At 39.0% G+C, this 16,070-nt stretch overlaps 1 protein-coding gene across 1 annotated transcript in view; it reads left to right on the top strand.

The window, feature by feature from the left end:
* The window catches only part of LOC140245489 (receptor tyrosine-protein kinase erbB-4-like), a 178,432-nt gene that overhangs the window by 119,063 nt on the left and 43,299 nt on the right, over nucleotides 1-16,070 (top strand). Inside the window, exons 6-11 of the mRNA XM_072325059.1 lie at nucleotides 52-193; nucleotides 1,622-1,723; nucleotides 2,283-2,394; nucleotides 4,021-4,185; nucleotides 7,539-7,546; nucleotides 7,824-8,021. Of these exons, the coding sequence (XP_072181160.1) occupies nucleotides 52-193; nucleotides 1,622-1,723; nucleotides 2,283-2,394; nucleotides 4,021-4,185; nucleotides 7,539-7,546; nucleotides 7,824-8,021 (727 nt within the window). The remainder of the gene's footprint in view (nucleotides 1-51; nucleotides 194-1,621; nucleotides 1,724-2,282; nucleotides 2,395-4,020; nucleotides 4,186-7,538; nucleotides 7,547-7,823; nucleotides 8,022-16,070) is intronic.

Below are 16,070 nucleotides of genomic sequence, written 5' to 3'. Positions count from 1 at the left end.
AATATATGAATGTAACGGAATGTGTTGTATTTGCTTCGCCAATACCTCCAGGCCTGCCGTCAATTTTCGCTTGACAACACGTGTGTGGAAAGCTGCCCTCGTAGGGAGGAGTACGACCGGACCACGTTTACCAATGTCCTCAACCCAAACTTCCGATACTCCTATGGATCGAGGTGCTTGAAGAACTGCCCAGGTAACTCATACAGAAACATGCATGCAAACACCAGAGAAACATACGAAATGTTATGAGAAATTAGAGCATCGTTAGAAGTGCTTGAGTATTTAAGGAACGATCTCCAAAATGGCTGTTCCGTCACAGTGAACTTAATGCTGAACTGTGTCAGGGTCAGTGTCACAGTTGAGTGGGCTGCGAAACTTTTCTATTCAACTTCGCATAACTCAGTCATTAGAGTATAAAGCATAGGACAAGTCGACTTCTGAACAGAATATAAAGGTGTAATCAGATGTAGATGAAGAGCATGTTTCTTTTCATGATGTCAGTAAATCGTAGAGTATGAAAATATGGGAAAACCCACAAAAGAGACAACATTTTTGTGATTTTGTCCTCTTGCAAAGAAAGACAAGTCTTGCATAATACTACAGTATAGAAAGAATAGAGAAAGGTTGTGCTTGGGATCAAACAGATTTTAGCTGTGGAGGAGAGCCTACAAGTCAAGATTTGAGAGAGAATGAGTAAAAAAACGTCATCAGATAGCTTGGAAAGTTGTAGTTAAGTATGCGGGCACATACACATGAAGGGTTAAGATGAAGATGCCCTGCCTTCCGTAACCAGAGAAGAGTATCGAATGATGGTATAGGATGACAGAAGTGGTTGAAACCCATTGCCCTGAGAGGGGGAGGAGGAATAGGATGGGGGAAGGCTTGATGGAGGTGTGGGGAAGTAATAAAAGCCAGCACATTCACTTTAGCATCTCATGTCCACGCACACCAGGTGCAAAACTGCTCATGTGACCCCAGCCCCTCCCCCCACTCGATCCCCTCCACCCCCCTCTACCCCCTACACCCACCCCCACTCCGGAGCATGACAGACAGGTGCTGGGGTGATGAGACGTCCCTGTCTACGAAGGGATCTCAGATTCGGCTGTAGATAGGTCATGCGATAGCAGATGGGACAATGAATTGCTGACGCGAGGGCGGAAGAGAGGTTGGCTTGCGAGATGGGTGGTGGATCGAGGAAAGAGGAGACGATGTTCTCTGTTGCTACCCATGGGAGCATAGGCAACATCCGCTTCCTCCTTAGAGCTGCTGCACTGCTACACCGATTATTCATTCCTCAATCTCTATTTGTTTATCAATAGTTCAATCATCCGTATCTTTATTCATCTATTTATTTGTCTGCCCCGTTTGAAACTGTCAATAAGCAGATGCAAAAATGAAAACCTTTATATTTTTTTTTTGAAGGTATGTCAGTGGAATGTATTGGGTGGAAATCATTACCTATAGTTCTTGCATGTAACCTGCAAATTTTCTGTCAGTTCGCAACTGCAATCCTGAAAAAACAAATGCTTGATGTGTTTGTCTTTCACTGCATTACATCTGATCCCCTCTTTCCTTTTCTGTCTGTCTCTCTCTCGCTCTTTTTCTCACCCTCTAACAACAGAAAATGTTTTGATTGACGGGGACAACTGCGTCAAAGTCTGCGGACCGGGCAAGCGGGAGCAGGACAACGAGTGCATCCCGTGCGACGGTGTCTGTCCAAGCAGTGAGTATTCGGGGGGGCTCCAAATCTCATCAGATTTGGGATCACTGGATGATCCCGTCGTGTCGGGATTTCAAATCCTCCTGCAGTGGTTACGCAGAGGGATGAACAGCTGATGGGAGTAGGGAGACAGGCAAACACTTCAGTACTTTACTAGCTTGTAGAACTCAATCGGTATTGGTCAGCTGCGGTCATTGCCTTCTACCAAATCTAGTTTATTATCATCTTACAGCAAGTATGGATTACGATGAGGAGCTAATTGCAACCATCAGCTAAAGTTTTGTCTGCATATGCGGTAGGATGCCTCTCAGAAATGACACCAGAGTTGATTGCATGGAAATAATTATGAAGTCACACTCTTATAAGATCATTTTAAGAAGAAATTCTATCAATGAGGGCTCACATTGTACAGGTTTCTTTTATGTATAGTTCAAAAAGGTGCCGGAATAGACATTTTCATTGAGATGAAAAAAGCAACCATGAAGCATCGTTTTTCTAAGATTCCTGTTGTCCATTCCATGTGCGGTTAGTTACGCTTGCCTCATTCTTTTCATTCTTCCAGCATGCAGCGGGCTGGAAGCCAAAGAAATCTTGGATGAGACTCACCTTGATCGGTTCAGGAATTGCACCAAGATCAACGGAAACCTCATCATTACATCCAGGTCACTCCATGGGTATGTATGAGGGAGAGAAAGAAGATCCAAATAGATAGATTGATATCTAAATAGATAGAAAGCTAGATGGGTACATATCTGGATAGATAAGAGATATTGGATATGTGGATAGATGTCAGGATAGATAGTTATCTGGATAAAGTATATGGATAGATGGATAAGTGGATAGTTATCTGGATATATGGATACATAGCTATCTGGATAGATGGATGGATAAGTGGATAGTTATCTGGATATATGGATAGATAGATATCTTGATAGGTAGATATCTAGATAAAAGAGTAGAAACTATCTGGATTTATGGATAGATATCTGGATAGATAGATGTTTGATAGATAGATAGATAGATAGATATATAGATAGATAGATAGATAGATAGATAGATAGATAGATAGATAGATAGATAGATAGATAGATAGATAGATAGATAGATATGTAGACAAATGGGTAGATATCTGGGCAAATATAGTATATCTGGCCAGATATCTACACATAGATAGATATCTGGATAGGTAATTGATATTGGGATAGCTGAATAGATATCGTGATAAAATTTTATCTGGATAGGTGGATAGATATCTGGATGAATGGATACAGTGTAGATAGCTGTCTAGATGTATAGATATATGAACAGATGGATAGATACATGTATCTGGATATACAGATAGATATCTGGGTAGATGTATATGTGACCCGCTACAACAAAAGGATCCTAAAGTCGCTGACGGCTTAGCTGAGAAAATCGAGTTTGAAGTCAAGTCATCAAAATTGGTCAAAACAATCGGATTTCTGTTTTTGGCATAATTTTGTAGTCTAATGTCTTGTCTATCATCTGCCGAAATTTCGAAGCTATATGATCAAAGGAAAGGCAAGAAATCAGCGTTTTTCTGGGCCATGATTTTCCGACTTTCAACGTAGCAGAAACGTGCCCCAAGATTTGGATTTAGCGCCGCAGCTAGACTCCACCCCTAGCAACGAGGGAGTGATCTTATTGGTCAGTGTGTGGCATCCTGATTACTGATTGGTCGTGCGTAGACCGCTGGCGCTAAGCTTGAATGAACATCGCGGATGTCGCTAGGAGCATGCCTTCTATTGTCAAGCCACGAAAACTGTCTAGCTTCCCTTTGATCATGATAGCGTTGGAAGGAAAACTTTGAAGGTGCTTTTCTCGTAACCCTGACTTCCTCAGCCACTTGACATGCGCTAATAAAATCATCGATATCTCCACAACCGAGTATTTTTAGGAGTTGTGTTATATATGAAATTAAAGTAGAAGAGTAAGGGAATAATGTCATGTCATTTTCAGAAAATTGTCCTCCCCCAACTTTCGGATCCTTAGCGGGACACATATGTATCAAAACAGTAGGATAAATCAATATCTCGATAGGGAGCTGGAAGGGTGAGATACATACCAAGAGAGGCCTGCATGTTCACATGTGAAGCTTTAAAAGCGCACTGCCACTCTGTGTATTCGAGTGGACTTTAAAGAGAAAACGATCAAACAGAAAAGAACGGTGGAAGTTTCATGGTACTTTTGTTAGTATTTCAAGTGCATTTCAGCAGTCATGTATAGAGAGCAAACTGCCGTTATTCATTCATCCTTGTGTGTCTGCACTGCGCTCGCAGGGATATCTTTGAAGGTCGCATCGGCTTCCATCCGCGCGAGCTGGAGGTGTTCAGCACGGTCAAGCACATCACCGGCTACCTGTCCGTCCAGGCTGACCACACCGAGCTGACCAACTTGTCGAGTTTCCGCAACCTGGAGCGGATCGACGGCCGCGCACTTTACGGGTAAGGAATCTAGGCGTAGACCCCATCTGATTTCAATGCGGGGATTTTTCTCAGAACTTACTTGAATGGTCTGCTCCTATTTTCTTTTTTTTTCTGTTTCTTTTCATTTCTTTTGTTTTCGTAATACCTTTCGTTTATTTCTTTTTCATTCTTTTTCTCTCTTACACATGCTACCTTCACCTACGTAGTATATTTCTTTTCTTCTACTATTCTCTCTCTCTCTGTGTCTCTCTCTCTTACACACACACACACACACACACACACATATATGTACATTTATCCATTTGATTTTATATTATGTGATATATATATATATATATATATATATGTATACACACACACACATTTGTGTGTACAAGTGATTTTGTACAGAGTTTCATTTAACGATTGAGATATTTAGTGTGTGTATTCATTTGTATAAAACATTTGATGGAATACGAACACGCTTCCACTTCAAAGAATCTGCGCCCTGAGCTTTCCTTCAACCCATGGAATCTCCACAAGGAATGAAAAGAGAAAAAGAATCTTGTCGTATCTACGGTTGAGATCCAGAAATCCATTGACACTATGCTGAGCTGGTGTCTTTTTACCATCTCTGGTGGAGATTCTAAATTTGGCTTTTGTAACCCAAGTTTGGTGTTCTGTTCTCATGTTCCATACGCTTTGAAATTGTTGTCAACAACTTAGATGATATATTGAGAGTAAAATTCAAAGACACCTTGTTTAAATTTTCAACAACTTTATGAGATTATGTGAAATGTGTCTGCTACTGTTACATGTTCAATCAAAAACCAGTAAAAAATTGTGGTTTTTGGCATTTCAGCCAACTAACACTACATGTATACCGTATGTTATCATATATTACATTTCCCCACCAGAAGATAATCAAAACAAATGCATGCAAAACCGTGCTTTCAGGCTGCCGTTTAAAGAGAGAAGTCAGGAATGTGATATGAGAGAAATATTTTGGATTCATGTCTCATAACCGGGATGGCTTCTGCAGCTATTTTGTGGTGGTAACAATTAGAACATTACCAACAATTTACCACATGTATTGCTCCAAAAGTCCTATCATTGCATATTACTTTAATTCATGGTGTAACTGCTGAACCATATGTGTGCTGTGAATTTTTTGACTGCAAGATATATGTTTATAAAGCAAGTATTAAAATCAGTACATATGTCTTGTTTCATGTAGACCTTCTGAAATGCATTAATTCACATTTGTGAATCAAAATGTACATGGTGAGTAACTTCATCCAAGTCCAATACCTTGTTGCACATATAGTGTGACCCCGAGAAACCCCCATTTGTTTTAATTATCTTGAAAGTGTCTTCAAACGGTTTTCTATCATGTGTTTGATTAGGTTTAGACTTTTCTGCACTTTATTTTCTTTGTCCTAGTTCCTTGAAACCAAGCTTACATAATTATCCAACTATTTTTTTTTTTTCTTGTCTAGAGGGAAAGTGGTCTTCATTTGATGCGAGGGTGTTTTGGTTTTTTTTCATTTGTGTTATATATTTTCTTGGTTTAATCTTTCTCCCTTGTAGTACAATAGTGTAAGATTTCAGGTTCCTTTTCCATCCTAGGTCCATAAGTCTGTATTTCTTAGTAAAACTTGTCACATTCCCAAACTATAGATTTATGGCAATTTAAGTCAGGTTAAGGTCGTGATAAGAAAAAAAAGGGGGGGGGAATTTTTCAAAAATTTTTGTGATTCAATGAAGTTTAGTACAAACATAGATAATGGGAAATCAACTTTTCTCATCTTATGTTGAAAGGTGTATTTTCGGTTTAATAATGGTGAAAAGTCTAAAATGATACATTCATTAATTGTCACACAACAGATGCTGGCTATGACTACTAGACATGAGTAGAGATGACAGGACTTTGGGAGAAACTGAGAAAATGTGAAATGTCAACGTCAGATTTTACAGCATCCAAAGACATATTTATGTGTTGGTCAAAACTGAAAATAGTTTGTGTGAAGTCTAATCCAAATGAGAATAAGTTTCTCCAAAATCAGCATAATCTGTTGAGATAATCTCAACTTTGGTGTGCTGAGAATCGGGGGTCAAGGTCAAGGCCGAATTTTCTTTTTAGCTGCATCTACTGAGGTAATCTTATAAATGTTGAAGAAAGGTCAAGGTTTGGGTACATTGTAACAATTTATCTGCGAATTACATCGGACCATAAACCAGGTCAGAGGTCAAACCAAAGTTGAGGAGGAAGTGTCAAACTCAAATTGAATTGTCTAGAGGAAGGAAGTTGCGCAAAGACAGTTCAAATAAGAGATTACTCGGTGAACAGTAACACGGGGAGAGTATAATTCGAGTGTGTTTTGCTGTCGTTACAAGTTTGAAGGAAGGAAGTTGCCATGATCAGCCATAGCTTTGGTGATTGGTTTGAATTTTAGTTTGTCAAGTTCATAGACTGGGAAGAGTTTTATAGTCACATTTCCTCTCCCCTCACTCAAGTTGGCTTCAGTAGCATCAGGTGTCTCAATGTACATTGCACATTGTCTCTTTCCCAACAACACAAACAAACAAACAAACATCTCCAAACATGGACTCTCCATTGGCACACTGAACGTGAAACAAACGAACAAACAAACAAACCCAAAACGACATAGATTGGACCGGCTGACGGAGGCTCTCCATGTCACGATGTCATTTCTCGAGTTCCTCGGGATGACCAGCCTCCGCCAGGTCTCCACGGGGGACATCACCCTGCAGGGGAACGCCAAACTCTGCTACGCCAAGAGTAGCATGTTTGAGTCGATAAGGCAATCGAACGTGCAGGACATCACGGTCGAAGATAACCGTGACCCGCAAGAGTGTCGTAAGTAATCCCCTCACAGTCCCACCCCCCCCCCCCACCACCACGAAGTCCCATGCCTGTCAATCCCCCACCTCCACATTCTTCGATTATTTATATTTTTCCCCCTTTTTTTGTTTTGTTGGCATCCTGAACATCACTTGCACCATCCCTTTGCTTGTCGCTGGCCTGGAGAATCCCAAACTAGTGACTGCATGGAAAAAAAAAAACGAACAAACAAGATTTTGTGAGCAACATGATTGCATGTTCACCCTTGCATGAAGTAGAACTTACATGGATGTACGTAGTTCTAACCCCATTCACCGACTAACCAGCAAAAGTTTGAATTCCAACAGGTAAAGCGTCTTACAGGTGCAGAAAAGAAAAAAACTTCAACCAACTCTTTTCACGGATGGTTTCAGAAGCAGAGTCAGTAATGCAAGAAAACTCCGTTGACGGTACTTGACGGACAGCGCAGAACAGGATCATCTGTACATCTTGCACGTTATATCAATCCCAAAGAGCACATAGGAAGTGAACCCAGTATTCACACCACTCTTTCTTTTTTTATGATTTCTTACATTCCTCATTTTATTCACGTGGTAGATTATCAATTCTGTTTCTTTTTTATCATCATTCTCGTCAGTGATTATGGTAGTCACTGAAAAATCATTTTTGATGGAGAGCATGTCTAACACAAGTGTTATGTGCTAATCTCTCTCCTCAATGATTTTTTTTTTTTTGTTTCTCTCCGATGCTCTGGGATGCCTAACAAATGATTTGTCGTTCCCATCCACGATTCTGTCGTGTTCCTATAGAGAGTTCGCCGCCTTGGCCATACTTGATAACACTTTCGTGGAGACTGCCAACTTCGTCTCTCTCAAGAGCATTACCAACGGCGGCGTCTACGTTCAAAATAATGGGAACCTCTGCTACCTTGATGAGGGCGCGTTTTTGCCCCTCGTCAAGGACGACTTCTCGGTGTCCTTCGCGAACAACCGAGACAAATCTCTATGTAGTGAGTATTCTGCACAGTTCCACCTCCCCCCTCCCCCCCGACCATATCGTAAATAACTCCACCGACATTCCCTCTTGTCCTCAGAAACATACGTGAACAATTCACTACCCCACCTAGACCCTTAATCAATTCAGTTCTCATTTGAATACCAATCAACATATTTGCTGTATGAAAGCAAGGCAAAAGTGTGTACATTTGTTACTGTGCTATTCTGAAATGTAAAACTTTTATATCAGTGGGTTGCATATTATGTTACTTAAAAATGGGTTTCATGGTTTCCCTGTGTGTCAATGCATGGGTAGATGTAGTACTAACGTCCATGTTCTACTTTCATATGTTTGCACAACTTGCATGCACTGCACGTATTCTTCCTTTAATCTCATGATCATGCTTGTCTAAACTGCCAACATTTACAGCGAACTGATAACATCTGAATGTCGTTTGATTCGTCATCTTTATTGGCTTCAGCTTCCCCACGCCTAGCTCCGAACCATTTTCACTCATCTAATCAGAGTCATATAGCTGAACTCTAACAATGAGCTTGAATGAACTGGTCTTGATTTCGGACTTGCCAGAGTTTCTGGCACCCAAAATAAACAGTCATGCGCAAACCTTCACAAATCTTTGGTGGTGTGTTGCATTTCAAGAACAAAAGCAGTTAAGGAAAGGGTATCTATATAGAATGTACCTTTAAATCTTCCTCACAAGAATGTTTTATATTTCTTTGCTCTTTCGCTGTTGTTTACTTATTCCGTCTGCTTGCCAGATCAGAAAAAAAAATACAACTGGGAAAACCAGAACATCACCATACATTGGTGTGTAGGCAGATCTATATATAGATTTGATTCGTCAAGCAATGTTTAAAGTGTGTTTTATCCAGACAGTTCATTCAAGCCCAATGCATTTTGGGGAAGCAAAGTTGATACGTCACTGCATGCTGTGGGAATGTTTAACTTTTTTGCATGACTTTTCCCCCCTATTCCCTTTAAATCTTGTGCTTAATGCTTGCAATACCAGCATGTTATTTATTTATTTTTTTTTTGCGTATGATATTGACACTGTATGATTGCATGCATATTTCCTAAATTTAACCAACTTCTCTTGCACCATCTACATTGTATCCTTTGCATGTTCTGTTTTTTTTTCACCACTTATCAATAAAGCCTGACAGTTTAGCATGTATTATCAGTCAAAGCAATTTGCCAAGAGAAACAATGCATCATGCATCTACATATTTTTCTGACATTAATCAAATTCAGTCATGGCTAGCCCCCGTTTGTTGCGGGTTTGATCAATATCTTGCTCTGTTAATGAAATTCTCTGGCAAGTTGCTTGGAATTGCATGGTTATCGTTCGGTTCTTCCCTCCTGCATGCGAGAACTTTGACCACAGCATCAAGCATGTGTGCATGTTTGCACCCCTCGCACACAGGTAGAATGGACTCACCCACTTTGAATATATATGCTAATTAGCTACCTTAATTGTCACACACATACACACTTTTGCACCAACCACACACAAACTGTTATGATCTGAAGAGGGATACATAACCAGTATGTTTTATTTAAAAGAAAAAAGCAAACACATTTCTTGTCTTTGGAATAAGTGCTTCCCCATGATGAAAGTGGGTGGAAAAATTCTAAGAAGCAGAAATCCAAAATATTTTTGGAAGCCAGAAGTGAATATCAACATGTAGGTCCAAAAAGAATTAGAAAAACAATTATGATCCCTCTTCAAACATAAGGCCAAGTAGTCAATAGTCTGGATATATTGATACAAGTTTCACTGCACAGCACCTAGTTTATGCTTGTTGATACATTCTAGTTACAGGCACAGTTTACAACCAGTATAAATATTATTTCAATTTTTTTCTGCACATGATTATCTGTTAAATTCACTACGCACAGGTTTCAGTTCGATTGGAAGTGTTTGATTTGCATCACATTTCGTTATTTTATTTCTTCAGTCACAGAAATACTGTTTTTCTCTATCTCTCTGAGTCAAAATTATGAGGCAACACTCATTAGATAAAGCCATTGCACTCTGTAGCCGTTCAAAGTCTTAAAAAAAAAAACTTCATAGTGTGACTCAACAGAATAAAAGAAAAAATATTTTTTCTAAACGTATGAGGTTACTGGGGAAAAAAAAAGTCCTTAACAGACTATGAATTCTGCAATTGCAGGAATATATTTTTGAAATTTAGTATCAGCTGAATAGGGAATTGAGCTCAAATGGATATCAAAATTCTTTAAAAGACATAGCAAATTTCAAGCAAGTTTCTATGGCAGAAAACTCTCCTTAATATTCAGCTCACTAAATGTGATTTTTCTTTTCCCTATTCAGTTCCCTCTAAGACCTAAATGAATAGAAGGAGCAGTGAATTATAATATGAGAATCTATCTTTACAAAAGGTTAGATTAGAAATAGATAAATAAGTCGATAAAATTTGTGGTATTAAATGATTAAAGATTAGGCTACAAGTTCACGTGATGGTAAGAACAAAAAAAAAGAATAAATAAATGTGGAAGAAAAAACTGGGAAAAAATTGTCAGAGTAATTCTATAATAAAAGTCTAGCAAAAAAGATTTACTTGTATTGATTCAATGTGTAGTGTAAACCAGGGCAAGGATATTGAAACACCTGCATCACCAACACCAACATCTGCACAGCCACTAATATAACATCTGCTCATGTAACATGTAGTGCCACAGCTTTTAACACCTTGAATTAATTAGACCACCTGGAAAAAATAAAGCTGATAAAAATGAAGTATCACAGAAACACCACTAATGGAAACGGCAACGATCTAACCTGTAATGCCATCCGTGCATGAGAATGTGATAGTACATATACATTGCATCCAGTCTTTTACCTTAACTTGCATTCTCTACGACACACTGGACGTTCCGCATAGATTTTTGACACGATTCTCTATTCTGAAGGCATCCCTAACAAACGTACGATATGCTAGTGGCCGAGGCGATACATAGTCGGCATCTATAGTCTCACTAACTTGAAACCCAGGGCTTACAATTTGTATCATGTGGGATGACCATGTAGTAAACTTTGTGAACTAAAAATATTTATCATGTGATAATGTCCCCCTCCCCAACATCTTGTACGAAAAACTCCTCTCCCCCCCCCCCCTTCCCCCTTAAAGAAAGTAACATTTGTTTATCATTTGACCATTGAGAAATATACTGCAGTATTCTTTTCTAATTCAGCTACCCCCCCCCCCCCATGCTCCTCCAGTTAACCCTCTCAATTCCTGCAGCATAATATCCTGTCTTGGGAGTCTGTGGTACTTCAAATTAGTGGTACTTCAGGAGTTAAAGATTGACCCTCTTTAGGGAATGTTGGTACAATGTATTGTATCTGTCATTATATAAAAATTGATGACAAAATTTTGAAGAAAAAAAACGAAATATTTCTCTTTTCAGTATTTTTCTCAGATGGGAGTTTGGATTTCCTGTCCCCCCCCCCCCCCCAAAAAAAAAAACTTTTTTAATCATCCCCTACCTCAAACAACATAATTCTTCCCCTCCCCTCTACCCCCCCCCCCCCCCCCCCCCCCGGCCACTTTCAGACAGAGTTTTACCCTCCTCCATTACCCCCTCCTTTCCCCCACCATGTGTTTAACCCGTTCATACCCAGTGTCCCCACATTCTACCTACCTCTTCTCGGCTATGAAGGATGTGTGTGTCCAACCAGAAGAAAAAATGGCCTCCAATATGGGATCGAAATTGTATGACCTTATACAAGTACATTTGTACCAGCTGTGTATAGTGACAGAGGTTCATGTCCACTCGTGAGCTCTTGTTTCTGTAAAGGGTTTAGTGGGCAATAAAATGGCACAGTTGTACCATTTTGCATATCTTAAAATCAAGGAATCAGGTTTATATCTTTTCAAAAATTTTCAAAGGGTGATTTTTTCATGCAAAATAAAGATGTAAAGAACTATTTCTAACAAGGATGTGAGACATAAACCTACAGGTCTGTTATGGCAAAAGGAGTAACAAATGTGACCCTTAAGACCCTATTTGCATGATCTTTACTTTTGAAGATTGGTACCTCAAACAATTGTAGCCTTCCACACATCACCCCCTCTAGCTCTCCCCTTCATCCAATTCCTTTACAAGTTCTTCTACAAAATCCCTTGGAATTGTAGTCCACAATAATAATAATAATAATAGTGAGACTCTTATAAAGCGCACATTTCTACCTAAAAAAGATACTACCACAACTAAAAAAATATCTTTTATATAAAATATTTTTATCTTTGTTTTTCCAAAGATACAACCACAACTACTGAAAGTCTTTCAACAATACAGACCATCTTGCCAATTAATAGTAATCTTAATGGCTACAAACCCACTTGCATACTTGCCGAGGGCAACTACAGCTCACTGTCGGATATTATTGTAATAGGGAAGGACCCCTTTACCCAAATTCCCTTTTGGCCCATAGTAGATATATATTATATGATATATAGAGGATATATACATATGTATATATCCTCTTTGGGATAACAAGACCTCGTATCTAAAAAAAAATAATGAATTTTCAGGAGAGGGAAAAAAAAAAGTTTCCCCTTTCGAGACAAGCCCTGAATGGGAAATCAGATATGTTTGTCTATTTGACTTTTCAGATTTGAATCACCAGTCTGTATGTTTGATCTGCCTGCCATCTATGTTTAACACATGAAACACAAAACATTCAATTCAAGCGATTATAGTTACAACAGCACACATTATTGGTGCAAAAAGAAGCAGTTGAATGCTCCCAAACTGGCTGATGATGCTCCATCGTTAATTGGCCCTGATTTGAGTACAGTAGGGAATTAACACATGAAAGATTCTGCTATTTGAGCTCACATGCTCACTATTGTAGAACAGGATGCATGGTGTGAAAAGATATTGTTCATAATTAAGAGAGAACTATACCCCCTACCAACCCACGCCCCCCCCCCCCAAAAAAAAAAAAGCCAATCCTGTTGTGTGAGTAGAAAACTGGCTTAACCATGTCTCCACCAGTTCTCAACATTTTTCCAACAAGTTTTTGGCTTCATCATGTTTATGTGATGTCATAATCTGTGTATCCCCTATCAATAAACTATTCCCAACTTCAACCCCAGCCTCTCCCTCACCCCACATCCCTGCTCCGACCCCACCCACAAACCTTTGCCCAATCATGTAGAATCCATTGCATTGTGGGACGAGGGTCCATCCTAACAAAGTATGATGACATGGTAGCGCATTCGTCTTTCTGTGTGCGCGATCACGGACTGTCGAGATGCAAAACGTCCTGATTGCGCACGGAAACATGTGACATCACATCGAGTGAAATTTAATCCATCCATGGGTTGTAACACTGGTGGTATATAATATACAATGTATTTGGTCAAACTCGCGCGGGCTGCTCTCACATGGTTTTCATATCCGTAAACTCGTACACTGTGCCTTTTAAATATTGTTGTTATAGAATACAGCATGACAAACATAACAGGAAAGAAATATATCTTGCATGATACTTGGTTAAGTCACAAGTGTGGGTCCAGTCAGTATGCATACAGTCTGATTTGAAAGATGCAACACATTCCTTGAAAGATGATAATTCAAGACAAAGTAATAAATGAGTTGAGTCAATCATAAAACACACAGGTTATTGATCATCCTCGCTGTAATTAGTTGGCTTTGCAGATCTTTCCTTAAAATAAAGAAATAAACGAACAGAACTACGTACTCTTGCTTTTGTGATATGGACTCTTAACTGCTCTACAAGGGCTCTCTGTAAAAGCTATTTCTGAGTGGTGGCTGTTTTGTAACGCATCTTCTGCCTGTCGCGATTTTCGACTCCAGCTGAATTCGCTCAGCCCTCTGTGCTGAAAAGTAGACAACTTTGTCGTTTTCAAGGTCATTTGTTCCTTTCCATTCTCAAATAGATATTTCGGCTGGACCATTTCTGGTGACTGGGATTCTGTAAAAAGCTAAACAAAATGAAATTCTGTGATTCTGTGTTTCTTTTTTTCTTTTTTTTTTGTATTCTAATTTCTTCTATTGCATATGATGTAGCATTTCTTTCTGTGACATTTTCATGTCCAAATTTTTGGTCGCAATTGATGCAAGTGTAATTTTCGAATCACGGTTCTCCTAAATCTGTCAATCGCTTGTTTCAAATGCAGTGTCTATCAGCGGTAGAAGAATCCAAAAATCTAACAAACTTTCTTCTGGAGGTGACACAGAGTATTGGAAAAGCAAATATTTACTCAAATTACTGATTAGCAGCAAAAGCATAAAGTTTCCAGCATAGTCCCATGTCTAAGCTCTGTCTAAAAAATGCAGGTATCTTCCAGTCAGATAGAAAGCAAATTGTCAGGTAATTATTGTCGGTCGCAACTACCTAAAGTCTCGCAATGATTAAAAAAAAAAAAGAATCATTGATGAATTTTTTTTTTTTAATAGGTTGAAACTAGATTTTAATGATTTTCTGACTTTTTTAAAGCTAAGAAAAAAGAAAAAGAAGAAAGAAATGCTACATCCATCAGTAATCTGTGGCTTTGTATTCAGGAGTAGTCCTCGTCTTTCTTGAAAGAAAAAGCTACAGTTTACTACTTGTGTTGGTTTATTTTGGCAAGCACCGTTTCAATTTTTGTTATGAAAGGGGACAAGTCACATTAAGTGCATGGACAGAAAAATGAAGGAAAAAAAAGCGAAAAGTACAGCATGATGTGGGCTACATGAGGTTACTATTCATTGCTGTCTTTTTTTTGCAGTATGGAATTACTGGCCAAAGAAGCATTTTATGGAAATGTTCTCTTCAGAAAGCAAATGAAGTAATTTGTGCAAAGGGCAGATGCAACAGTTGAGTTTAGGGCAAAGAAATATGTGATTTGTCCCCTTCAAAATGTTGTTATTAATTCTGTTCTTATTCATTTCACACTATATGCAACTTCCATTTTCACACTTCAAATATTTCTATTCACCATTGATTCTCTTACTTATATATGATTTTTTTTTTCTACTTCATACATAGATACTTGTATATTTGTGTTTTCTTTTTTTTTTTCCTCACTTGCATTTATTTTTTTTTTCACTCCATTGGTGGCGGATGACGAGAATGCATCACAGTTTTGATAAATAATGTTTGTCCCCCACCATCACTCACAGCACTGGTTTATCATCGTGGTATTACGAGCAGGGGCAGCGATGCATTCCGACCAGTGGCTGCGATTGCGTTAGGGGGGTAAAACGTTGGCGGATGCTTGGCGCCTGCCGCTGCTCATGACGTTGGCGTGGCAGCCGAGCACGTGAACGTTTTCCCCACGCAGCTTCCCACATTGCAGCTATAGGTGGAATGCATTGTTTGCTACCCGCAAACCTGCAATTAGCATTGATCCACACAAGGTGTACTGCTGAAAGAAAGTCCGCAGAGAATTTTGTCGCCCTTAATTTGGAGGAAACAAAATGCGTTTCTCTCCACTCCGTCTTTCTGTGTAAATGTCTGCTTCATTTTTGCAGATTAGTCTGCTATATATGACAAGGGAAGATATTTTAGTTTCATTACAGTCCAAAATCTTGTCCAAATTTTCTGGCAAACAGACAAAAGGTGATTTACGGCAGTGTACACCTTGGTGGGGATTGCGAAAATGTGGGTTTTCACATTGATGTGAACAAGAAGACGATTGCTTGGTGGTTGGTCTGAATTCTTATTTACTCGGTGCACTCGATTCTCACCAACTTTTCACTCTAACGCACATTTTGATTTCATCTCTTCACTTTATTTCAAGTGGATTCTTATGCAATTTTTTTTTCTTTTTTCTTTCTTTGTACATTTCTTTCTTGTTTATAAAGTACTTACTAGCACATTCGTATGTTTTTACCATCCATGTGAATAAACAGACATTCAAATTACGTGATTTCCATTCGATGACGCTAAAACCAACACCTTTTCTCATAAATATTGTGAGTCATTCAGTCACTCATTGTTCCAAAGACTTTCAGTCGCATTGACCACACAATGGTGATCACCATAGCTTTTGATGAATCAGGA

Source organism: Diadema setosum, chromosome 22, assembly GCF_964275005.1.
Source record: "Diadema setosum chromosome 22, eeDiaSeto1, whole genome shotgun sequence".
Classification (NCBI taxonomy): Eukaryota; Metazoa; Echinodermata; class Echinoidea; order Diadematoida; family Diadematidae; genus Diadema; species Diadema setosum.
The sequence above is the reverse complement of the archived record's forward strand: the minus strand, read 5'-3'. Positions and strand labels throughout refer to the sequence as shown.